General features: G+C 43.1%; 1 protein-coding gene across 1 annotated transcript; it reads left to right on the top strand.

The window, feature by feature from the left end:
* Positions 1-9,316: 9,316 nt before the first annotated feature.
* Positions 9,317-21,183, top strand: LOC140720197 (zinc-binding protein A33-like). Its single transcript, XM_073035083.1, has 6 exons — positions 9,317-9,727; positions 10,389-10,484; positions 10,910-11,143; positions 11,498-11,520; positions 11,608-11,726; positions 20,405-21,183. Exons 1-6 carry the CDS (start codon positions 9,317-9,319, stop codon positions 20,956-20,958), a joined length of 1,437 nt encoding a protein of 478 aa, XP_072891184.1. The 3' UTR covers positions 20,959-21,183.
* Positions 21,184-25,474: the final 4,291 nt, after the last annotated feature.

Below are 25,474 nucleotides of genomic sequence, written 5' to 3'. Positions count from 1 at the left end.
TTCCTGTCTGCTCTGGACGTCAAAGCATATGGCGAAAAGATATGGAGTTGTTTGGGATCCGGAGTCAGCCATGCAGTGATAGTGGAACAGTCTCGATGGGTTGAATGGCCTACGTCATGTGATCTTATGAAAAGCACCTCCTGTTGACTGCCCATTGTAATTCCACTCCCATTTCCATTCCAACATGCCTGTCCATAGCCTTTCCTACTGCCACAATGAGATTACTCTCAGGTTGGAGGAGTAACATCATACCCCGGCTGCCTACCGACCTTACAGCATGGACATTGATTTCTCAACTTCCAGGAATTTCTCACACCCCCCCCCCTCCATTCTCCATGTTGGCTCCCCTCTCATCTCACCACATCTCCAGCAACTTTATCTGGTACCTCTCCTCCTTATCATTTTCCCATGGTCCACACACCTCTTCGATCAGGTTCCTTCTTCCGCTGTTTATCTCTTCTCCCTATCACCTCCCAGTTTCGAACTTCACATCCTTTCCCCCAACCACTCACCTTTCCCCTCATCTATCACCTGCCCCCTTGAACTCCTTCCACTCCCACACCGCCCTTATTCTCCCTTCTGCCCGTTTCCTTTCTACTCTGCAAGAAGGGTCCCGACCTGAACCAGTAACTCATTATTCATCTCCAGAGATGCTACCTGATCTGATGAGTTCCTCTAGCATTTTGTGTGTATTACACTGTTATATAAATAGGAAAGAGTAAAGGTCAAGCTCATATCCCTGCAGAGCATCACATATCACTGATCTCCAGGCAGAATACCCTCTAACTGAACCACCCTCTACCTTCCATGGAGAAGACAATTCGGTATCCACACTTCCCAGCGCGGATCCCTGCAGAACACCACATGTCACTGACCTGCAGGCAGAATACCCTCTATCTGAACCACCCTCTACCTTCTATGGAGAAGACAATTCCGTATCCACACATCCCAGCGCGGATCCCTGCAGAACACCACATGTCACTGACCTCCAGGCAGAATACCCTCTATCTGAACCACCCTCTACCTTCTATGGAGAAGACAATTCCGTATCCGCACATCCTAGAGCGGATCCCTGCAGAGCACCACATATCACTGATCTCCAGGCAGAATACCCTCTAACTGAACCACCCTCTACCTTCCATGGAGAAGACAATTCGGTATCCACACTTCCCAGCGCGGATCCCTGCAGAACACCACATGTCACTGACCTGCAGGCAGAATACCCTCTATCTGAACCACCCTCTACCTTCTATGGAGAAGACAATTCCGTATCCACACATCCCAGCGCGGATCCCTGCAGAACACCACATGTCACTGACCTCCAGGCAGAATCCCCTCTATCTGAACCACCCTCTACCTTCTATGGAGAAGACAATTCCGTATCCACACATCCCAACGCGGATCCCTGCAGAACACCACATGTCACTGACCTCCAGGCAGAATCCTCTCTATCTGAACCACCCTCTACCTTCTATGGAGAAGACAATTCCGTATCCACACATCCCAGCGCAGATCCTTGCAGAACACCACGTCACTGACCTCCAGGCAGAATACCCTCTATCTGAACCACCCTCTACCTTCCATGGAGAAGACAATTCCGTATCCACACATCCTGTGCCTCCTGACTCTCTGACTGAGCTTACCATGAGGAACCGATGCCTTACCAGTATCCATATACACCACATCCACTGCTCTAACTTCATCAGTACACTTTGTCACACCCTCAAGGAATTCAATACGATGTTTACAAAGATGTTACTGATACCAGAAGACCTTGGTTATAGGGAAAAATTGAATGGGTTAATTTCAGTTCGAAGAAGGAGAGGTGATTTGATAGGTGTGTATATTTTACGAGGGTATAGATAGGGTGGCTAAAATTTTCCAGTTAGCTTGGGCGAACTACATGCGGAGATGATCGGTTAAGGGCGAAAGGTGAAAATTTTAAGGGAACATCTTCACTGAGAGTATGGTGGGTGTGTGGAATGAGCTGCCAGCAGAATTTCAACATCGAGGAGAGTTTTGGATGACTACATGTGTGGGAGAGTTCAGTACAGATCGGTGGGAGCAGGCAGAGTAATAGCTCGGCAAGGTCTAGATGGGCTAAATGCCCTGGTCAGTGCCGCAGTGTTTAAATAAAAATGCTAATGTGAAGGGAAACTGCTGGCAAGGTCTAGAAGTAGAGACGTGGATTGGAGCAGTGACGACACCCAAGTTTCAGGAACTTCACTGATGATATTTTAGTGTGTATCACTTGTTGTCAAAGAGAACTGGCTTTGCTGTTAGACCTGTGCATCAGCATTTTATTCAACCAACAGGACCTAGTCTGTTACTTCATTAAGTCTTTCTGTAATCACCAACATTCTCGGTTGCCGGTGTCAAATTGCTGTTAAGTGACATGATCATCATTGTGAGGTAAGTCTAGTGGCTGTAATGTGTCCATCTTGTTGGATGCAATTGACCCAGATTTGTTCTTCAGCTGAGCATCCAATATCTGGTCCACATGCCGTCTCCATACAGGGTCTCCAGCATCCACTTGTCCTCTCGGTAATCACCTGCAAGGACTTTTTCTCCCTCCTCAAAGTTCCGTGCTGATCTGCTCAACTGCTCTTCCTCCATAGATACGGTTTCAGGATGTCTCGGCAAGATCTCAGACTCCTGTTCATGAACATCATTGCAGGTGTTTCATTTGTCGTCGCATGGACTGAGTTGCAATGCACTAAAAAGAAAACTGTTCGCCTTGTGTTTCAGAGAAATGTCCTCCTTGTCCATAGTTTTGTTCGAATGCTTGAAGGTTTGGATAAAACTTTCAACTGACCCATTCGTTTCTGTGTGGTGGTGAGCTGATCTGAAATATCTGAAGCCATTTTCCTGCATGAATAGTCTAAACTCCCCTGACATCTCTTCTGGTCCATTGTCACACATAATTTGTTCACCATCAGCAACTTGTGGAGAAGGAAGTTGCCAGAGTGGAGGAAGATCAGAGTGATCGAGTTCATTGGTATGACCATCTGCCACTTCGAATCAGCATCCACAGCAGCCAGAAACACGGAATCCATGAAAAGCCCAGCAAAGTCAATATGCACATCTATCCACAATGAAGACGGCCATTCCCACAGGTGTAACGGTGCCTGTAGGGGTGCATTTTGAACTTCGTGGCATCCCAAACAGCTTTTGTCCAAGTCTGCAATCTATCTCCTATTCCTGGCCAACACTCGTAACTCTGGACGAGACTCTTCATCTTCACTGTATCCAGCTGTCTTTCATGCAGAGTTTCTAACACCCTGGTGCACAGTTTAGAGGGAAACACATCACGAGGTCAACTCATCAGCGTTCTTTGACATACCAACAGTTGGTCTCATCTCACTGAGAGCTCTGGAAACAGGGCTACCTATGAGCTGGCCATCCTTGCATGGTGATTTCATAGACTTCCGACAATGTTGGGTCATTCCTTGTTTCTCTTTCTGTTATTGAATGTGTTACTGGAGTTGATCCACCAATGAAGTCCCAAAACGACGACTGCACTCTTTTCCATAGATGCTGCCTGGCCTGATGAGGTCCTTCAGCATTTTGTGTGTGTCGCTTGGACTTCCAGCATCTGCAGATTCTCTTGTTTTCCTTTAAAAAGGGAGCATGCCTTATGAAAAGGGAGCTTTGCATATGAGAATAGGGTTGAGTGAACACGGTCTTTCCTCCTTGACCTGATGGACAATGGGGTGAAGAGTTAACCATCCCCCCCCCCGAGAAACACGAACTATTACTGTTGCTATGCTGACCATGAGAAAGAGAGACGGTGTGGACACTGATTGAGTGTTGGAACCCACAAGAAAGGTGGGGGCTTCGGAGACCGACCCAGGAGATCGGTCAGTAAAGCTCACAGTGTTACAGCAGGGCCGGTGGGGACTTGTGTGTGTGTTCACTCATGCCAGAGTGACGAGTCCACCACAGAAGAACGGTCTAGCAGAAGGACGGAGAGGTCATAACTGAATGACCACACCGATAAGACGGATTAAGAAAGCAAAGGAAGGTTTGCCTGACTGTAGCTGTTACATCTCGCTCGCTCTCCCTCTCTCTCTCTCTCTCTCCAACGATTGCACTACAACAACCATAATACATCAGCACTCATGAACTGAACTGAACTTTATACTTTTCTATGACAATTTATTTACCCCTAGACATCGATAGAGCTTGTTTATTATTGATTATTATTATTCCTACACTTTTAGGTTTGTTACTGCTAACTTGTTTTATATGTATATTTGCATTATTGATATGGTCTTTGCTTATTTTTATTAATAAACACCTTTAGTTTGTTACCACCAGACTCCAACCAATTCTTCTTTCTCTGCTGGTTAGACACCCAGTTACGGGGTAGGTAACAAGATAATGCTAGTCATTGATCGTGGGGATAGTCAGAGGCTTTTTCCCCAGGGCTGAAATGGCTAGCACGAGAGGGCATAGTTTTAAGATGCTTGGAAGTAGGTACAGAGGAGATGTCAGGTGTAAATTTGTTTACGCAGATTGTGGTGAGTGCTTGGAATGGGCTGCCGGCGGCAGTGGTGGAGGTGGAAACAATAGGGTATTTTAAGAGACTCCTGGATGGGTATATGTAGCTTAGAAAAATAGAGCGCTATGGGTAAGCCTAGGTTGTTCTAAGGTAGGGACATGTTCGGAACAGCTTTGTGGGGCGAAGCGCTTGCATTGAGCTGTAGGTTTTCTGTGTTTCTATGTTACATACCTCGAGCAGACTAAGCAAACACACAGGCCGGTATCCTAGCAACAGTCAGGACTTGCAGCCGAAGTAGACAAACAGGTTTGGAAAAACAATGCCGAGCACTGTTGGGGGTTGGGCAGAACACTCCGGGAGGGGGAGAAACAGAATCCCAACTTTAAACGGAGCCCGTCTGAGGGGCGAACAGCAGATTCCCTTGAGAAAGCCTCATGACAGGGCCACACTATGTTGTCTCTCCCGGTCCATCAGTAATAACCCCACCAGCTGAACGTACAGGTAACTTCAAACATTAAAATGAGGTTAATGAGGAGAAAGATCCCAATGAAGACACTTGGGAGACCTGGATAATGAAGACGTGGGCCATCTCAAAGTTGGGATAGTGAAGGAATACGGTGTATCCACGAGGAGGCTGACAAACCTAGAAGGATATTCTCCCCGCTGCCCACATCATCACATCCTTACAATGAAGCTGGTCGGGTCTTTAAGAATGGGTATGGTGTGTTGGACTTCATTAGTCGGGACATTAATCTCAAGGGTCATGTTGTGCTCTCTGAAAGTCTAGTTAGACGACACTGAGAATATTGTGTCATTTCTGGTCTCCTCCTGATAGGTTTTAGAGAGGGAGAGTAGAAAATTTACCCAGGGCATTGTTTTGCTTCAGCCAGTATGCGGGTGTACGGCTGAAATATGGCAAACTGGAACTTGAACCTGAAGCGGTGGGGGAAAGGCTGCTGGAATGTAAACATCCCTCACCGTAGACAAGCCAGTTCTACATTAACCCTCCATCTCCCTCGGCAGATTCCAACACTTCTGAATGTGAGGACGTTGGAGGATTCCCTCAAAGCAGCTGCACCAGTTGATAGACCGAAAGGCAATGATAGAAAGGATCACAATGGGAACATTAGGCCCATCGAGTCTGCCTGCCATCCCACCATGACTGATTTCTTCTGTGCAAATTCTGTTTCATTTCTGATCCTTCGGGTTCTTCCGGGGCAGTGTCCGTATAGTGACGCAGTGGGCAGAAGCTTCTGGAATGATGAGCTCGATTGTTGTTACCTGTGAGACTGGCCACACTCAGTGGGGAGGACTGATCATCAGCAGACACCCTCCCATTGTGATGTAGGAACCACGAGTCATATTTAAATGACAAAAACACAAATTTTAAACAAACAAATAAAAATAGCCGAATCAGACCGAATCGGTGGTCACTAATTCCTACCCGCTTTACCCTGGCCAAAGCAGCGTGAGGGAGAGAAATGCAGGACACACCGTTAAAGAGTCGCTTCTGACCGTGAACATAGAATTATAGAACCAAAAACAGGCCACTCATCCCACCTATCAGATGCCAACCTACCGTGCTGCCTCGAGCCATCGACCGGATGCGTCGCTCCCCAAATCCCAGCCCTCATTATCTGTGCAGATCACTCTTAAATGTGGAAACCAAAGCCGCATCCACTTGCGCTGGCAGCCCGTTCCACACTCTCACCACCTGAGTGAATGTTCCCAACTCACCTTCCCCTTCGGCACTTCAATGAAAAAACGTCTGAAATAGCCTCTCACATTTTTGCAAGAGCGACCGGCCCCATTTATTGGGCACCAGGACACACCATCTTTAATTACCCACAAAGTTTATTGAAGACTGCACCCAAACTAGACCGTGATGCACCTGACAATGTAGTTATGATCATGTTACAAAATAAACATAATTATCTATCTGTATCCGGTATACAAACAACATATACACATTTACACATCCCCATCACCAGAGACGTTGAATATTCCACCGTGTATGTTCGGAAAGGCACCACAAAGCCAACCCGGGCATATCAACCCGGTTTAAAACACTTTATTAAATGTAACGGGGAAGACATTGAAGTGCATGCATTCAGCCAAACGACAAGACAATATTAGCGTGTGTAAGGAGTGTTTTGATCGAGCGCTGCCCGTCACAAGCCGAATGGCCGAATCCTGCTCCTGTATCTTATGGTCTCCCATCGTCGTGGAGCCTCAAATGCGGCTGCACGTGTTGATAGACCGAAGGGCCATGAGATAAAGGAGCAAAATTAGAACATTCGGCCCTTCCAGTCTGCCTGCCATCCCATCATGACTGATTTCTTCTCCTGTGGAAACTGTTTAATTTCTGATGCTTAGAGTTCTCCCGGGAGTTAAAAATAACTAGTGACCTTAATTTCAAAATTTTGGTTTATCTTAGAGTACAAACAAACATACAAATCCTCAGCAAACTAAACAAAGAGCTGAGAACGATGGCAAGAAGTGTAAGGCAAAAAGTCAGCGTTTCTGAAAAATCTATCACTTCTATCATAAGATAAAGGAACTTACTTCGATGATGATGAATTTTTTAACAGGATAATAAATTCTCCTGCTTCCAGCCAGGAAAAAGGTGTCAATTTTAACTGATGTTTCCATTACAAACTCCGCCATCTTCATCGGGGATGATGCCTGGGCATGTCTATTCCAGTGGTATATATATTTCCGTCAGCCGCCCCGATTAGACATGCCCAGGCGTCGTCCCTGACGAAGATGCAGAGTTTGGTAATGACATGTTGATTAAAATAGACACCTGTACCCAGTTGGAAGCCTGAGAAGAGTTTAAACATCATCAAGGCCAGGAAATCACTGGGTCCTTTATTTTAAATTAATACGCTGCATAATTTCAGTAAATGCAGCACATGTGTAATGTGCTCAACTTTAAACAATGAAAAGTGAGAAAGGTGATATATCAGTATGGAGAGGCCACTGCACAGGATTGGAAAATGCTGCAGAAAGTTGTAAACTCAGCCAGCTCCTTCATGGGCACTGGAATCCACAGCATCCAGGACACATTCAAAAGATGATGCCACAAAAAGGTGGCATCCATCATTAAGGACCCCCATCACCCAGGACATGACCTCTTCTCATTGCTACCATCAAGGAGGACGTACAGGGGCCTGAAGAGCCACTCACTGTTTCAGGTACAGCTTTTTTTCCCTCTGCTATAAGATTTCTGAATGGACAATGAGCCCATGAACACTTGCTCAGTATTTTCCCTCTCTTTTGCACTACTTTTTAAATATAATGTTGTACATACTTCTTGTAATTTATACTTTTTATTACTATGTATTGCAATGTACTGCTGTCACAAAACAACAAATTTCACACATATGCTGGTGATATTAAACCTGATTCTGATACACAAACACACACAGCTGGGCTCAGACATACAACACTCCCACATTCCTCCCTTTGTGACACCCAGCTTGCTCCGTGGCCCCCGGTATGAAGCTCAAACTGTTGCAACACCCGTCCTTTAAATTCATGGCTGAGGCTGTGTTGTGTCTGTTCACTGTTTGAGTTCGATATTAAATGAAGAGCATTGAATGGGAAGGAAGGTTTGAATACACGAATAAAGATCTCCTCTGAAGGTATATGTGGTCCTGGTGAGAGCGTACAATGGAACACTGTGTACAGGTCTGGTCTCTCTCCCAGAGAGTCAGTCTGTGGAATGAAGGGAATGAAGAGAAGGTTTCCCAGATTGATTTGGGGGGAGGGAAGGATGAGGAGGTGTCCTTAGAGAGATTATACGGAAAGGGTAGCGGTAGGTATGATGTTTCCTGGCTGTGGTTTGGAACCAGGGATCCAGACTCAAAATCAGAGGTCAGCTCAGCAGGACAGAGATGAGGAAAAAGTTTCTCACCCAGAGTGCGGCAAATATTTTTGAATTTTCCCCACAAGGTTTCTGAATTGAAAAGGCAAATTTGGTGTCTCAGCGATGTTGGGAACTTTGCATGGAAGTGGCGCTGAGGTGAAAGGTCAGGCATGCTCCGAATGGCGATGCATCCTCCTGTTTCTTATTTTCTAAAGCACAAGTTTGCCTTTGCGGTGAGAGCACCTCAGATCCATCAGCAGCTGCTGCGGTTTTTTCATGTTCTCTTTATTTATTCCTCGAGAAATATAAAAGCAAGCTGCTGGAGGAACTGAACGGGTCAGGCAGCAACTGCAGCGATCTGTGGGGGGAAGTGGACAATCGACATTTTGGGTTGAGACATTCCAGATGAAGGATCTCATTTCTCACCACAATTCTTCCAGGATCATGTTTCTTACTGCAGGTTCCAGCATGTGCAGTCTCTTGGGCCTCTCTTTTCAGAACTTGTCCCTTTCAGTCCGGCCTCAGACTGAACCAGGCTCTTCTCTCCGGCTTCATTTCTGTTCTGCTTCTTCTTCAGCCCATCACGCCTACGGGTCGCCAACAGCAGCTCGACAGAGAACCCTGTTGATCGGCTTTGTTGCTGATGCTGTCGCCAGACGGTTTCAATCATTCTCCAGGGGAAAGTCCATTTGGAGATTCAGTTGAAGTTTCTGTAGCTTTTACTGGATGGGGTTGCTAGCCCCGTGCCCAACACTCCTCCTTTCGCAGCCGTGCTTGGGCAGTCTATGGCCGAGATTTCATTACTGTTCCGACCTGTTTAACATGTTTCTGATCCCACATCAGTTTCCCCAGCGCGTGTAGTGGACAATCGCGGTACTGCAGGGGTTCAGCAGCTCCCCGAACGCAAAAGCATTCTGAATCAGGAAGTGCCGTGAGTTAACATGGCTTCGAAAGGACCGGTCGAGAGTTTGAGCAAGGAGGTAATTTGTCCCGTTTGCCTGGATTTCTTCACCGATCCAGTTATACTGGAGTGTGGACACAACTTCTGTCGCTCTTGTATCACACGGTGTTGGGAAAGGGAGGAGAGAAACTCCTGCCCGGAATGTAGAGAGGTGTTTGCTGACCGCACCCTCCGGGTGAATCGGGCCTTAGCAAATCTGGCTGAAAAAACTCGAAATCTAAACCTGAATCCGAAAGGGAAGGAAAGTAAACTTCACTGCGAGGAACATGAGGAAGAACTGAAGCTGTTTTGTGAAACGGACAAAACACTGATTTGTCTGGTTTGTAGAGATGCGCAGGAACACAGAGGTCACCGGTTCAAGCCGATTAAAGAAGCTGTTAAAATCTACAAGGTAAAACCAACACGAATTCGATACTGACCCCATCGTCAAAGTCAACACGAGCCTCCATATCCAACATATCTTGGCATCTTTCGCCATCTCCAACGGGATTCTACATCCAAACACATCTCTCCCTATCACATTCCACCGCCACCCCACACCGAGAACTCTCCGCTCTCTACGTAACTCCCTTATCCACTCGCTCCTCTCCACTGATCTCCCTCCTGACTGTTATACCTGCAAGCGGGACAAGCGCTACACCTGAGTCCTACACCTCCACCGTCGTCACCATTCGGGACCCAAAACAGCCCAATTCCTCCCGTTTCATCCATGGTCGATTGTGCTTTCCAATTAGATTCCTGCATCTCCATCCCTTTACCTCTTCTACCTGTCCCCTCTCAGCTTCTCACCTCATCACCCTACCCCACGTTCCCCCTCACGTTGTCTCACCTGTCAGCGGTTCTCATCCCCAAACTTTTTATTCTGGCTTCTGTCCCATTCCTTCCCAGTGCTAATGAAGGGTCTCATCCCGAAACACCGACTGTTTATTTCCCCTGAATAGATGCTGCCTGACTCACTGAGTTCCTCCGGCATTTTGTGTGATAATCGGGTTTGATCACCTGTTTATTTTGATGCATCCTTGTTTCTATTTCCTTCACTCTCTGACTTCCAGGATCAGCTAAAATCTTCCTTAGACTCTCTCACAAAAAAGAAATCAGACTTCCAGGAAAAGGAGCAGGAACAGAAAGAGAAGATTTCCAGAGTTTGGGTGAGGATTCCTGAGTGGAATTTCTGATATTACTGTCGAGTTTTGCTCCATTTAATGCAGAATAACAAAGTATCGCAGATCCAGTGACCTGGGTTCGATCTTGACCTCTGGTGCTGTCTTCGTGGAGTTTTCATGCTCTCCCTGTGACAACGACAGTTTCAGACACATTCCAAGGACAGGCTGGATGAATGGTTAATTACAATTAAGCCTGTGAAGCTGGGGGAGGGTGTATGTGAATCAGGTGGGACAATGGGTCAGTGAGGAAGAATAGGTTTCTTGAAAATCAATTTAGGAAAAGAGAATGCTGTTGACAGGAATGCTCTCAGAACTAGCATGTACTTCAAAGGATCGAATGGTCACCTTAATGTCACAAGGAAATACAACACTGCAATACAGTAAATTACTCTTCACCTTTAATTCGACAGGAACAGTCACACAGCCTTCAGTCCCACATCACATCCCAGTTTGCTGAACTGCGCCAGATTATCACTGAGAAAGAGCAGAGCTTACTCAGGGATCTCAGGGAAGAAGAGGAGAGGATTCTAAATCCAATGGAGAAAAATCTTCGTGAGATTCAAGAGAATATAAGGTTTATTGAGGAAGAAATCTCAAAATTAAAGGAACAGATGAATCAAAAAGATAGTGCGATACTTCTCAAGGTGAGCGATTATTTTTCAGTTTGTTTCTGTCAAAGGGCACTAAATGAACAGTGGTATATTCAAAATAAACACAGCACCGAGGCCAATTCTAACAAATCAATTGCCACTGCTGGTGACCTCACACAGATTGATAGACTTGTATGACGCGCCCTCCAATCACTCCAATAATGATGTTCCAAAATGTCCAAGATATATATTCGCTTATTTGTTAGCAACATACTATCTTGAATCGATGATGGTGTGTGTTTGTGACAGTAGGAGTGGGAATTTTACACCTTCTGATGATTTGAATGAAATTCAAGATGTGGACAGTAAGTCCAAGTCTAATCAGATTTGTGTTTTTATTAATTTCAGGAGGAGGTTCGACGGGACAGGAGGTAGGACATGCTCTTTACTGAAACCCTGTATGGATTTGTAAAATACTTCAAAATTCCAGTTTATCACCAGCAGTTTAATATTTACAGAATTAGTGACGATGTCCAGGAATTGTCAGTGACAGATGAGACCCTACCGGTTGAAAAATTCGATCACCTCTATTTGTTGAACACAGTGCTGAGAGAAACATTTGATGCCATTAATCGAGGTAAAACTTACAAAGATTCATTTCTCCTTGATAAATTGATTTCTAATTTGAAACAAAGATTGTCTATAATAATTGGCAGAATGGTAACTGAAGGTTATTGCACAGCAACCCTACTGACTGGGAGGCATCACTGTCACATGGTCAGCTGGAGATGTCAGACCCCTGAACAAACCAGCACAGGGTCACAAAACAACCAATACACGGGACTGGCAGATGAACCACTGTGTCCTGATCCCAGGCACACTGTACTAACACGCCAAGACATGAATTTGAATCCTACCACAGGAGCTGGGAATTTAATACTGATTTGATGATATTGTAGGGAAGAAAAGCGGGCATCAGTGTGGTGACCGGGATTGTCAGAAAAATACACAAGTCCTTCGTGGGCTGTGAGTGCAGACTCTGACTGACACAGGTCTTCGCTCCACCCCCTCCTGAACCTGCAACCCTCACTGATGTTAGATGGAGAAGTGGGGAGCTGTAGTAACAGGGGACTCAATCATCAGGGGAAAAGACAGGAGAATCTGTGGACGTGAACGGGACACCCGAATGGGATGTTGCCTCCCAGGTGCCAGTGTCAGGGAAAACTGCGATCGTGCCCTCCGCAATTTAGAGAGCGAGGGAAAACAGACAGCTATCTTGGTAAATGATGGGACAAATTACATAGGAAGTAAAAGAAATGAGGCCCTGAATTTAGAATTTGGAGAGCTTGCTAGAAAGCTCAGAAGCAATGCCTCCAGGGTTGTAATTTCTGGATTGCTGTGTTTGCCACTTGCTGGTGAGGGTAGAAACAGGGTAATTTATTCGGCAGATTAAAGATGGCTGAGAAGATGGTGCTGGGGACATGTTTTCAGATTCTTGGATTATTCGGATCTCTTCCGGAGGAGGAATAACCTGCTCAAAATGGATGGGTTGCACCTCGACCTGAGGGAGAACAATATTCTCAAAGAGAGGTTTGATAGAGCTGTTGGGGAGGATTTAAACTAATATGGTGAGGGTTGGAACTGGAGTGAAAGGATAGGACTGATGGTAAAAATGCAAAGACAGTGTGCTGTCAGACTGGTAGATAGGGTGGACAGAGGCGAGGATAAAATTGCAGCCAGCAGGGTGAATATCAGTGCATTAGGGACACAGAATTAAAAAGGGGTAGCAGATACAGTACACAAAGTGTTATATCTCAATGCATGGAGTATGAGAAATAAGGTGGATGATCTTGTTTCACTATTAGCGATTGTCAGGTATGATGTTGTGCCATCACAGAATCGTGGCTGAAGGATGGTTGTAGTTGGGAACTGAATGTCCAAGGTAACATTATACAATGTATCGGTGGTATGGGGAGGAAGGAAGGCTGATGGGGTGACGTGGCTCTGTTTTCAAATCAGTAGCAAGTAGGATTGGAAGATGTTGAATCCTTGTGGGTTGAGGTAAGGAACTGCAAAAGTAAAAATGACTCGGACAGCAGTCATATACAGGCCTCCCAACAGTCAGTGGGTTGAGGCCCACAGATTACAACTGGAAATAGAAAAGGCTGATGAAAAGGACAATGTTATGATAATCTTAACATTGGTAAAGGATCTCAAGAAGAGAGTGAGTTTGTTGAATGCAGTGTGATGGCTTTCTATAGCAGTTGAGCCTACTCGGGGAACAACTCTACTGGATTGAGTGTTAAGTATTGAACCAGAGGTGAGCAGTTCAAAGAAACCTTAGGAAACAATGCTCATAACATGACTGAGTTCAACTTGAAATTTGATAAGGAGAAAGGAAAATCTGACGTTGTAGTATTTCATATAACTATGTAACAATTACAGCACGAAAACAGGCCATCTCGGCCCTTCTAGTCCATGCCGAATGCTTACTCAATTTCAGTAGAGTTAAGGAAATTCCAGTGGTCTGAGAGAGGAGTTGGCCAAAGCAAATTGGAAGGAGATGCTGGCAGGGATGAGAGCAGAGCAGAAATGGTGTCAGTTTCTGGGAAAATGAGAATGGTGAAGGATAGATGTATTCCAAATATAAATAAATACTCAAATGGCAAAATAGTACAACCGTGGCTGACAAGGGAAGACAAGCTATTATAAGGACAAAAGAGAGGACATACAACTAAGCAAAAATTAGTAGGAAGACAGAGGATTGGGAAGCCTTTAAATACCTACAGAAAGGAACTAAAAGAATGATTGGGAGGGGAAAAATAAACAAGAAATTGATTTGAATTGAATTGACCTTATTACTTACTTCTTTCATATACATGAGAATTAAAAATTTTTACATTATCTCTCCGTCTAAATGCTTACTCAATTTCAGTAGAGTTAAGGAAATGTGCAATTTATAGTAATTTGTGATAAATAATATGTACAACATGCTAGTCAATATAACATAGAAATGCAGTTGTGTCAGCATGAATTAATCAGTCTGATGGCCTGGCTGAAGAAGCTGTCCCGGAGCCTGTTAGTCCTGGCCTTTATGCTACAGTACCGTATCCCAGATGGTAGCAACTGGTACAGTTTGTGGTTGGGGTGACTCTGGTCTCCCAAGATCCTTCAGGCCCTTTCTACACACCTGTCTCTGTAAAACAAGCTGGCAAACAATATCAAATTATTTTTTCAAGTATTGTGAAAATATAAAACAGAGATGAGGGTGTATATAGAACTGCTGGAAAATGAGGCCGGATATATAATAATGCGGGATAACGAGATGGCAGACAAACTAAATATTTTGCATTAATCTTTACCAATGGAAGACACTAGCAGTGTGCCAGGTATTGAAGGGTGCGAGGGAAGAGAAGTGAGTGCAGTTACTGTTACAAGGGAGAAAGTGCTCAAAGAGCTGAAAGACCTAAAGGTACATAAGTCACCCGGACCAGATGAACTGCACCCTAGTGTTCTGAAAGAGGTTGTGGTAGACATTGTGGAGGCATTTCAAATGATCTTTCAAATATCATTGGACCCTGGCATGGTGTCAGAGGACTGGCAAATTGCAAATGTCACTTAACTTTTTAAGTAAGGAGGAAGGCAACAGAAAAGAAATTATAGACCAGTTAGCCTCACCTCTGTGGTTGGGAAGAAATTGGAGTCAATTGTTAAGTATGAGGTTATGGAATACTTGGTGACACTGCACAAGATAGGACAAGTCAGCATAGATAGGGTGGATAGTAAGTACCTGTTTCCCAGGGCACCAATAGCAAATACCAAAGGGCATATGTACAAAATTAAGGGATGGAAGTTTAGGGGTGACATCAGGGGTAAGTTTTTTACACAGAGGGTTGTGAGTGCCTGGAATGACTTGCCAGAGATGGTGGTGGAGGCTAAAACATTAGGGGTATTTAAGAGCCTCTTGGAGAGTCACATGGATGAAAGAAAAATTGAGGGTTATGGGGTAGTATGGGTTTAGTTCTTTTTTTAAGGATTATATGGGTCGGCCCAACATGGAGGTCTGGAGGGTCTGTACTGTGCCGTTGTGTTCTATGGTTCTATGGCTTTGTTAAGGGAATATCCTGCCTGACAAACCTGTTGGGAGTCTTTGAGGAGATTACAAGTAGGATAGATAAAGAGGATGCAGTGGATGTTGTATATTTGGAATCTCAGAAGGCCTTTGACAAGGTGCTACACATGCAGGCATTGCAGAGGGTTCATTTCATAAGGATGATTCCAGGAATGAAAGGGTTATCATACAGGGTACGTTTCATAGACAATAGACAATAGACAATAGGTGCAGGAGTAGGCCATTCGGCCCTTCTAGCCAGCACCGCTACTCCCTGTGATGATGGCTGATCATACACAAACAGTAACCCGTTCCTGCCATCTCCCCATATCCCTTCACCCCACTATCTATAAGAGCTCTATCTAACTCTCTCTTGAATGCATCCAGAGACTTGGCCTCCACTGCCTTCTGGGGCAGAGCATTCCACATATCCACCACTCTCTGGGTGAAAAAGTTTTTCCGCATCTCAGTTCTAAATGGCCTACCCCTTATTCTTAAACTGTGGCCTCTAGTTCTGGACTCACCTATCAGTGGGAACATGCTTCCTGCCTCCAGCGTGTCCAATCCCTTAATAATCTTATATGTCTCAATCAGATCCCCTCTCATCCTTCTAAATTCCAGTGTATACAAGCCCAGTCGCTCCAATCTTTCAACATATGACAGTCCCGCCATTCCGGGAATTAACCTTGTGAACCTACGCTGCACTCCCTCAATAGCAAAAATGTCCTTCCTCAAATTTGGAGACCAAAACTGCACACAATACCCCAGGTGGGGTCTCACCAGGGCCCTGTACAGCTGCAGAAGGACCTCTTTACTCCTATACTTAATTCCTCTTGTTATAAAGGCCAGCATGCCATTAGCTTTCTGCACTGCCTGCTGTATCTGCATGCTTGCTTTCATTGACTGATATACAAGAACACCTAGATCTCATTGTGCTTCCCCTTTTCCTAACTTGACTCCATTTAGATAGTAATCTGCCTTCCTGTTCTTGCCACCAAAATGGATAGCCTCACATTTATCCACATTAAACTGCATCTGCCATACATTTGGCCACTCACCCAACCTCTCCAAGTCACCCTGCATTCTCAGAATATCTTCCTGACATTTCACACTGCCATCCAGCTTTGTGTCATCAGCAAATTTGCTAATGTTACTTTTAATCCCTTCATCTAAATCATTAAAGTATTTTGTAAACAGCTGCGGTCCCAGTACCAAACCTTGCGGTACCCCACTGGTCACAACCTGCCATTACGAAAGGGACCCGTTAATCACTACACTTTGTTTCCTGTCTGTCAGCCAATTTTCGATCCATGTCAGTACTCTGTCCCAATACCATGTGCCCTAATTTTGCCCACTAATCTCCTATGTGGGACTTTATCAGAAGCTTTCTGGAAGTCCAAGTACACAACATCCATTGGCTTTCCCTTGTCCATTTTCATAGTTACATCCTCAAAAAACTCCAGAAGATTAGTCAAGCATGATTTTCCCTTCATAAATCCATGCTGCCTCGCACTGATCCTTCTACTGCTATCCAAATGTGTTGTAATTTCATCTTTTATAATTGACTCCAGCATCTTTCCCACCACTGACATCAGGCTAACCAGTCTATAATTCCCTGTTTTCTCTCTCCCTCCTTTCTTGAAAAGTGGGACAACATTAGCCACCTCCAATCAGCAGGAACTGTTCCTGAATCTACAGAACATTGGAAAATGATTACCAATGCGCCCACGATTTCTAGAGCCACCTCTTTAAGTACCCTGGGATGCAGAGCATCACGTCTCAGGGACTTATCAGCCTTCAGACTCAACAGTCTATCCAACACCGTTTCTTGCCTAGTATAAATTTCCTTAATATAAATATAATTATTTCCTTATATAATTAAATATAAATATAGCTCTGTGTCTGTACTCGCTGGAATTTAGAAAGATGAGGGGGAATTGAAACCTTTCAAATGTTGAAAGTCCTAGACAGAGTAGATGTGGAAAGGATGTTTCCCATGGTGGTGGAGTTTAGGACAAGAGGGCACAGCCTCAAGCTGGAGGGGCATCTATTTAAAACAAATGCAAAGAAATTTGAGCCAGCGGCTGGTGAATTTGTAAAACTTGTTGTGTGTATTTAAGGCAGAGCTTGATAGGTTTGAGATTGGACACAGCATCACAGGTTACGGGGAGAAGACCAGGTAGTGGGCCTGAGGAAGGAAAAAAGGATCAGCCATGATTGAATGGTGGAGCAGACTTGATAGGCAAATGGCCTAATTCTGCTCCTATGTCTTATGGTGATCAGACCACTACATTGAAGCATTGTGAGAATGAGCTCGGACACACCAACAAGCATTGACATGGGTCAAGATTTCATCTCAGGAGAAGCACACACAGCATACCCGGCCTGGCAAAGCTCCCTCACACACATACACAGGAAGGATTGGCAGATTGTAGTCAGAGTCTCAGCAATGTACGTTGTTATTTCCCCCAGTAACCTGGAAACCAGTCTCTTCAGAGACAGTCATTTATTCATTTAAACAACTCAATCACGTGTGACACATTGTCAACATGTGATGACACAATGTAACATACAAATTCTTCAATGTGCACTCTCCTTCAATGTGTATACACACCATATATACACACACACACACACACACACACACACACACACACACACACACACACACACACACACACACACACACACACACACACACACACACACACACACACACACACACACACACACACACACACACACACACACACACACACACACACACACACACACAGTATGCCTCTCCCTTAAAGCGAAATCTTACCTGACAAATCTGTTGGAATTCTTTGAGGAAAACTAAGCCAAGTAGTGCTGCAGAAGCTTGGAATCTGGGGAAGGACAGAGGCAGATCAGGAAATGGGCAAATAAGTAATAAATGGATTATCGAGTAGGGAAGTCGTGCATGCTCTTAGGTAGAAGGAATAAAGGCACAGACAATTTTGTAAACAGAGAGAAAATTCAAAAATCAGAAGTGCAAAGAGACTTGGGTGTCCTTGTGCAGGATTCCCCCAAGGTTAACTTGCAGTTTGTGTCAGTGATAAGACAGGCAAATTCAATGTTTGCTTTCATTTCGGGAGGATTAGAATACAAGAGCAAGGATGTAATGCTGAGGTTTTAGTAAGGCATTGGTCAGACCACACTTGGAGTATTGTGAGCAGTTATGGGTCCCTTATATCGGAAAAGATGTGCTGGCATTGGAGAGGGTCCAGGAGGTTCACAAGAATGATACTGGGAATGAAAGAGTTAACATATGAGGAGTGTTTGATGTTTCTGGGCCTGTACTCACTGGAGTTTAGAAGAATGGCTTATTTACTATCCCTCTCAACCCTATTCTCCCGCCTCTTCCCCATAACTTTTGAGACTCTGACTAATCAAGATGCTTACTTGTCAACTTCTGCTTTAAGAATCAAACAGGAGAAAATCTGCAGATGCTGGTAATCCAAGCTACACAGGTCCTGATGAAGGGTCTCGCCAGATCTCTCTGACACCTGTCTGGAGAGAGTTGATGTTGGGAGGATGTGGGTGGTCGAGAACGGTAAGCACAGACTCCGACTATAGGGATGACCATTTAGGACAGAGAAGAGGAGGAATTCCTTTATCCGCAGGATAGTGAATCTTCCACAGGCAGCTGTGGAAGCCAAATAATTGAGTATATTTAAGGTGAGGTAACACACACAATTGTTGGGGAAACAGCAGGCAAGAAAGTTTCTCTGGAAAAGAGTAAACAGTCGACATTTCAGACTGAAACACCTCATCAGGACCTGTATTGCTTAAGGGTTCCTGCAAATTTATCCCCTTTCCCCATGAAGGGCTGCGGGTGACAGGGTTGTGGGAAAGGGGACAAAGTGATCCTCATCTCCGATCTTTGTCCCCCTCCAGCTTCTCATTATGTCTACACACACAGTTCACCCGCAGGCTTTCCACCCCCCCCCCCCCTCCTGGTTCAATCTGCCATTCATCTCTCCCATACTGGTTCCCATTATCACCTCTTTTACTGTCTCAAACCATCACACTCCCCCACTTCACACTCACAAATGAATGTGAACGTTGAATGAAGGGCCTGTTCCTGTGCTGTACTGTTCTATGTTCTCTGTTCCCTGTTTAGAAGAATGGGAGAGGATCTCAGGGAAACACAAAATTCTTCCAGGGGTCAACAGGCAAGTCAGGGACGATGTTGCCCCTGTCTGAGGAGTCAAGGGTCAGGTGTCTCTGTTTGGAATTCTCAGCACCCGTGGGGAGGAGGAGGTTTGGGGGGGTTTTTAGCCATTCAGTTCACAGAGCCATCACCGTACAGCATAGAAATGTGCCCTTCGACCCATCACCTCTGAGCTGACCTATTTACCCATCTACATTCATCCCATTGGCCGGCATTAGGTCAGTTTCCCTCTGTGCTTTGCCTGTTGAAGTGTCTGTCCAAGTGTCTCTTAAACACAGAGGACTGGATTCCTGTGACCTGCAGAGGTCGGTGCTGGGGCCGGGTTGTTTGTCATTCATTGGATGAGAATGTAAGTGACAAAGTTAGTAGGTTTGTGAGAGACACTAAAATTCATGGTATAGTGGACCCTTGATCAACTGTACAGGTGGATACAGTAACAATGTTTGAAAATACATCTTGGCAGGAATATGGATAAGAAGGTGGAAAGGAATAATCGGCAAATAGGACTAGCTCATTAAAGCAAGCTGGTCAGTACGAACAAGTTGGGCCGAAGAGCGTCTGCGACCTGCTGTTTAAATCCATTCACTCACCCCCTTCCCATCTTAATCCACCCCTTTCCCGCGCTCGTTTCTGCTGTCTATCTCCTCTATTTATTTCTGTTCTTGAGGGAAGATGTCGACCTGAAACGTAGACTGTCCACCTCTCTCCACACATGCTGGCTGACCCGCTCGGTTCCTCCAGCATTTTGTGTCTGTTTGATCGGGAAATCTCTGCTCTCCGTCCAGCGGAAAACCCACGGGGAGACATTAGATGTCCATCCGCGTTCCTGGGGTAAAACCACGGGAAAGGTTCGTGTCGGCCACCCAAAGCGCCTGAGGCCCAGCGGACTTCCCCCGATCCCCAGAGCCGCGCTGCTCGAGGTTCCCCACCCCGGTCCCCGGGGCCGCGCTGTCCGAGTCTGCCCTCGATCCCTGGGTGCTCTCTAATTCTCTGTTTCTCCCCCCAGTCTCTGTCACCCTTGATGTGGAAACGGCGAATCCGTGGCTCGAGGTGTCTGAGGATCGGAAGAGTGTGAGATGGACCGGCACCCTGAGGAATCTCCCTGACACCGGGAAGAGATTCTCATACTGGGCTTGTGTGCTGGGATCGGAGGGATTCACATCGGGGAGACATTATTGGGAGGTGGAGGTGACGGGGAATCGGGTCTGGGGTCTGGGAGTCGCCGCAGAGTCTGTGGAGAGGAAGGGCGAGGTCGGACTGTGTCCGGTGACCGGATTCTGGGTCATCAGGCGAGTTAATGACGTGTTACACCGGGATTGTGAGGTGTTCCGTGTTCTCACCTCCCCCGAGTCCCGTATTGCAGCCGGTCCCATCCCCGGGAGGGTGGGAGTTTATCTCAGTTACGAGTCCGGGACGGTTTCATTTTACAACGCGGAGACCAGGACCCATCTCCACACCTTCACTGGGAATAAATTCACGGGGAAACTTTATCCTCTCTTCGCGACTTGGGTTGTGAACCAGTGGCTGAGAATCTGCTCCGGTTCCGCTTCAGGTCAATAAACCAGTCGGGTCCCGGGACCGGCGTCAGGAGTAAATTCCCTGTAAATATAAATGTGCGGAGAGTGCAGCTAAATACGTGGCTAAGGAGATGGTGCAGGAGGGAGGGCTTCATGTTTCTGGACAATTGGGCTTTGTTCTCGGGAAGGTGGGACCTGTTCCGACGGGACAGTTTGCCCCTGAACTGGAGGGGAGCTAACGTCCTTGCGGGTAGATTTACTAGTGCTGCTCCGAGCGGCGGGGGGGGGGGGGGGGGTTGGGTTAAATTACGTTTGCACAGGGAGGGGAACCAGAGTGTTAGAGCAGATAGTGAAGCGGAGGAGGATAAATGTCATGCGAGGACTGCATGTATAGACAAAAGTAAAATACCTGATAGAAATTTTCTCAGGTGCATCTATTTCAATGCACGGAGTATTGTAGGTAAGGCAGATGAGCTGAGGGCGTGGGTTTCATTTTTAGAATCTTTTCATTAGTACACAATCTTCTACAGCTATAGAATGATACAAACCTTCAACAGGTTATGTTTACGATTAAAAAAGCTGATCATAATATATAAATACGGGAAAAAAATTATATATAGGAAAATGAAGGAAAAAAAAGTGCTCCGACTAACTAGAAACAAATACCCCACTGATTACAAAAAAAAAAGAAAAAAAAACATTAGGAGTCAACCCCCCTGGAGCAATACGTTTGATCATCATCTAAATATATAAAGAAAAAATAGTTATTAATCGCCTGTTCATATTTATAATATATATATATAAAATTGGAAGGAAACCATATAGAATATTTCAGATTAATTGATAATATTTGGCAAAAGAACCCCATCTTCTCTCAAAATCGAATCGGGGTTCAAAAGTTCTACTTCTAATCTTTTCCAAACTGAGACATAACATTACTTGAGAAAACCATTCAATTAATGTAGGGGGATAGATATCTTTCCATTTTAATAGAATAGCCCTTCTTGCCAGTAGTGTAACAAATGCAATTACATGTTGATCTGAAGATGAGATACCAGAATATGATGTAGAACTAATCCAAATAGAACAGTCAATTGATTAGGTTGTAAATTAATTTTCAGAGCTTCAGAAATTGCAGAAAATAAAGATTTCCGAAACAATTTTAATAAAGAACATGACCAGAGCATATGTGACAAAGTAGCTACTTCAGTTTTACATCTATCACAATAGTTGTCTATACTAGGAAATATTTTAGATAGTCTCTCCTTTGTTAAATAATAACGATGAAACATTTTAAATTGAATTAAACAGTGGTTGGCACATATAGAAGATGAATTTACGTTTTTCAAAATTCGAACCCAATCTTCATTAACAAAGGTCATATTAAGTTCTCTCTCCCAATCTTGTTTAATCTTTAGTGGTAGGTTCTGTTTGTAACAAAAGTAATTATAAATTCTGCTAATGGAACCTCTCACTAAAGGATTCATTTTCAAAATGGTATCCAACAAATCAGATTCTTGTAAATATGGAAATTTAGGTAAATATTGTTGTAAAAAATGTCTAACCTGAAAATATTGCAAAAAATTGTGTATGAGCGGGAGGATATTTGTTAATTAACCCTTCAAAAGTCATCAATCGACCATCACCAAATAAATCCGTAAAATAACAGATCGCTTTATTTCTCCATAGGAGAAAAATGGTATTGGTTATTGAAGGTTTAAATAAAAGAGTTTTGATATAAAAAACTAGACAACTTAAATTGTTTAAAATTTTAAAAATTCCGAAACTGAACCCAAATCCGTCGGGATTGTTTAATAACCGGGTAAAGATTTAAATTTGGAATTTTAGAGAGCTGTAAAGGTAATGGAGCTCCTAATATTGATGTTAAATGAAATTCTTTAACAACTTCTAATTCCAAATCAACTCAAAGTGGTTTTTGGCTGTTATCGAGCAAGTATAACCAAAAACATAATTGTCTAATATTCACAGCCCAATAATAGTCTTAAATTGGGAAGTGCAAGTCCACCATCTATTTTGGATTTTTCTAAATAATACTTGTTAAATTCTTGGTCTCTTTTTGTTCCAAATAAAGGAAGAAATAAGAGAATCAAATTGATGGAAAAAAATTAGTTAAAAAGATAGGTATATTTTGGAAAATATATAAAAATCTAGGTAAAATCATCTTTTTCACATCATGGATACGACTTACTAAAGAAAGTGTAAGTGGATTCCATCTAGAAAATAGTTGTTTCACGGTGTCTATTAAAGGAACTATACTAGCTTTATAAAGATCTTTATAGTTTAAGTAATTATAATACCTAAATATGTAAATGTATTAACAATTATAAAAAGAATATCATTATATAAACTAACAAGGGCATTTAATGGAAACAATTCACTTTATTCAAGTTAAGTTTATATTCTGAAAGTTTACCAAAATCTTTAAGTGTTTCCAAAAGATTAGGAATTGATTCCTCAACATTCGAAATAAAAATCAAAAGATTATCTGCATAGAGAGAAATCTTATGTATGGGTCCATTTATACAGATACTATGAATGTTTTTAGCTTCACGTAATGTTATGGCTAAAGGCTCCAATATAAAATTAAATAATAAAAGGCTTAATGGACATCCCTGTTTAGTACCACGAGAAAGTGAAAAAAAGAAGAAGACCTGGAATTATTAGTAATGACCGTGGCAATAGGGTTCTTATAAGTCATTCAAATCCATCTATAAAATTATTACCAAAACCAAATTCCTCTAATACTGTAATCAGATATGGTCACTCAACTCTATCAAATGCCTTTTCTGCATAGAAAGAGATAACACATTAAGGTTGCTTAGTTAATGATGAATATATAATGTTCATCGATCTCCGAACATTAGAGAAAGTAGCAGCCTTTAATAAAGCCCGTTTGATCCATAGAGATGATTTTAGTAAAAATATTTTCCAAGTGATCAGCCATTATTTCAGAAAGAATTTTTGCATCCACATTTATAGCGAAATAGGTCTATGTGATGAGCATTCAACAGGATCTTTATCTTTTTTAAGAATTAAGGAAATAAATGCTTCATTAAAAAGAAGGTAAATTACCCTTCTCAAAGGAATCATGAAATATTTCCAAAAGATACAGAGAAAGTAATCTTTCAATTTTTTTGTAAAATCCCACCGAATAACCATCAGTTCCAGGAGCCTTACCTGATTGCATTGATGAAATAGCTTTATCAATTTCATGCTCGGTAGTTGGAGCATCAGGGATCTGTTGATCTTCAAAAGAAATTTGTGGAAATTTAATCTTATGCAAAAAAAGCCTTCATTTTGGAGGAATCTGCAGGAAATTTAGATCTATAAAGATAAGAGTAAAAATCTTGAAAAGTATTATTAATATCCTCATGGTTACTTGCTATATCTCCATTATTTTTATGAATCTTTAAAATTTGTATTTTAGCTCTCGCTGTTCCTAATTGGGAAGCTAAGATCTTATTATTTTTATCCCCAAAAATATAAAATTGACTTGCCAATTTAAGCAAATATCCTTCAATAGGAAATGTTAGTAATAAATTATACTGTGATTGTAATTCTACTCTTTTAAATGAAACATTTGGAGAGATTGCATTGATGTTATCTAATTCTTTGATTTGTTTAGAGATTTTATCTAATTCCTTTCTTGTTTGTTTCTTCAATTTAGCTATATACGATGTAATTTGACCACGTAAATAAGCTTTTAATGTATCCCAAATTACTCACTCTGAGACGTTTCCTTATTATTGAAGAGAAAAAAACTCTTTTATCTGAGTTTCAATAAACTCAACAAATTCTGAACTTTGTAATAAATGTTCTGGAAAACGCCAAAATGGTCTGGTAGAAACAACATCTTTCAATTCAAATATTAAGTTTAAAGGAGCATGATCAGAGATAGTGATCGCATCATACTCACATTTCTGAACATTGAATAGAAGTCGAGGGTCAACTATAAAATAGTCGATTCTCGAATAAAATTTATGAACATGTGAGAAAAAAAGAATATTCTCTATCACTAGGGTGCATATGCCTCCAGATCTCAAGTAAACCATAATCAATTAAAAAGGAATTAATAAGTGATGCAGAACGATTAGGGAGTTGTATTTGGATGATGACTTACCCATTAAAGGATTTAAACAAGTATTAAAATCATGACCCATTAATAACATATATTCATTTAAATCAGGTAATAGAGCAAAAACAGCTTTAAAAATGAGGGATCATCAACATTTGGTCCATAAATATTAACCAAAACCATTTTTTATTACAAATTATTCCTTTAACAATCAAAAATCTACCATTAATATCAGCTATAATATCCTTTTGATTAAAAGAAATATTGGAATCAATAAAAATAGAGACACCTCTAGTTTTACCCTGGGATTTTGCGTGAAACTGAGGATCCTTTCAAAATTTAAAAAATCGATTTTTATCACATAATCTAATATGCGTCTCTTGAGCAAAGATTATATCAGGCTGGAATCGGTTAATAACTTGAAATGTTTTCTTATGCTTAATAGGATGATTCCAACCGTGAA

Source organism: Hemitrygon akajei, unplaced genomic scaffold (genome assembly GCF_048418815.1).
Source record: "Hemitrygon akajei unplaced genomic scaffold, sHemAka1.3 Scf000038, whole genome shotgun sequence".
Lineage (NCBI taxonomy): Eukaryota > Metazoa > Chordata > Chondrichthyes > Myliobatiformes > Dasyatidae > Hemitrygon > Hemitrygon akajei.
The sequence above is the reverse complement of the archived record's forward strand: the minus strand, read 5'-3'. Positions and strand labels throughout refer to the sequence as shown.

What these genes read in the sequence shown, in the direction of transcription:
- LOC140720197 (XM_073035083.1), top strand. Translation starts at nt 9,317, where the DNA reads ATGGCTTCGAAAGGACCGGTCGAGAGTTTGAGCAAGGAGGTAATTTGT. An exon ending in ATAGTGCGATACTTCTCAAG is followed by an intron (nt 11,144 to 11,497) that starts GTGAGCGATTAT and finishes TATTAATTTCAG; the next exon opens with GAGGAGGTTCGACGGGACAG. An exon ending in GAGGTTCGACGGGACAGGAG is followed by an intron (nt 11,521 to 11,607) that starts GTAGGACATGCT and finishes TAATATTTACAG; the next exon opens with AATTAGTGACGATGTCCAGG.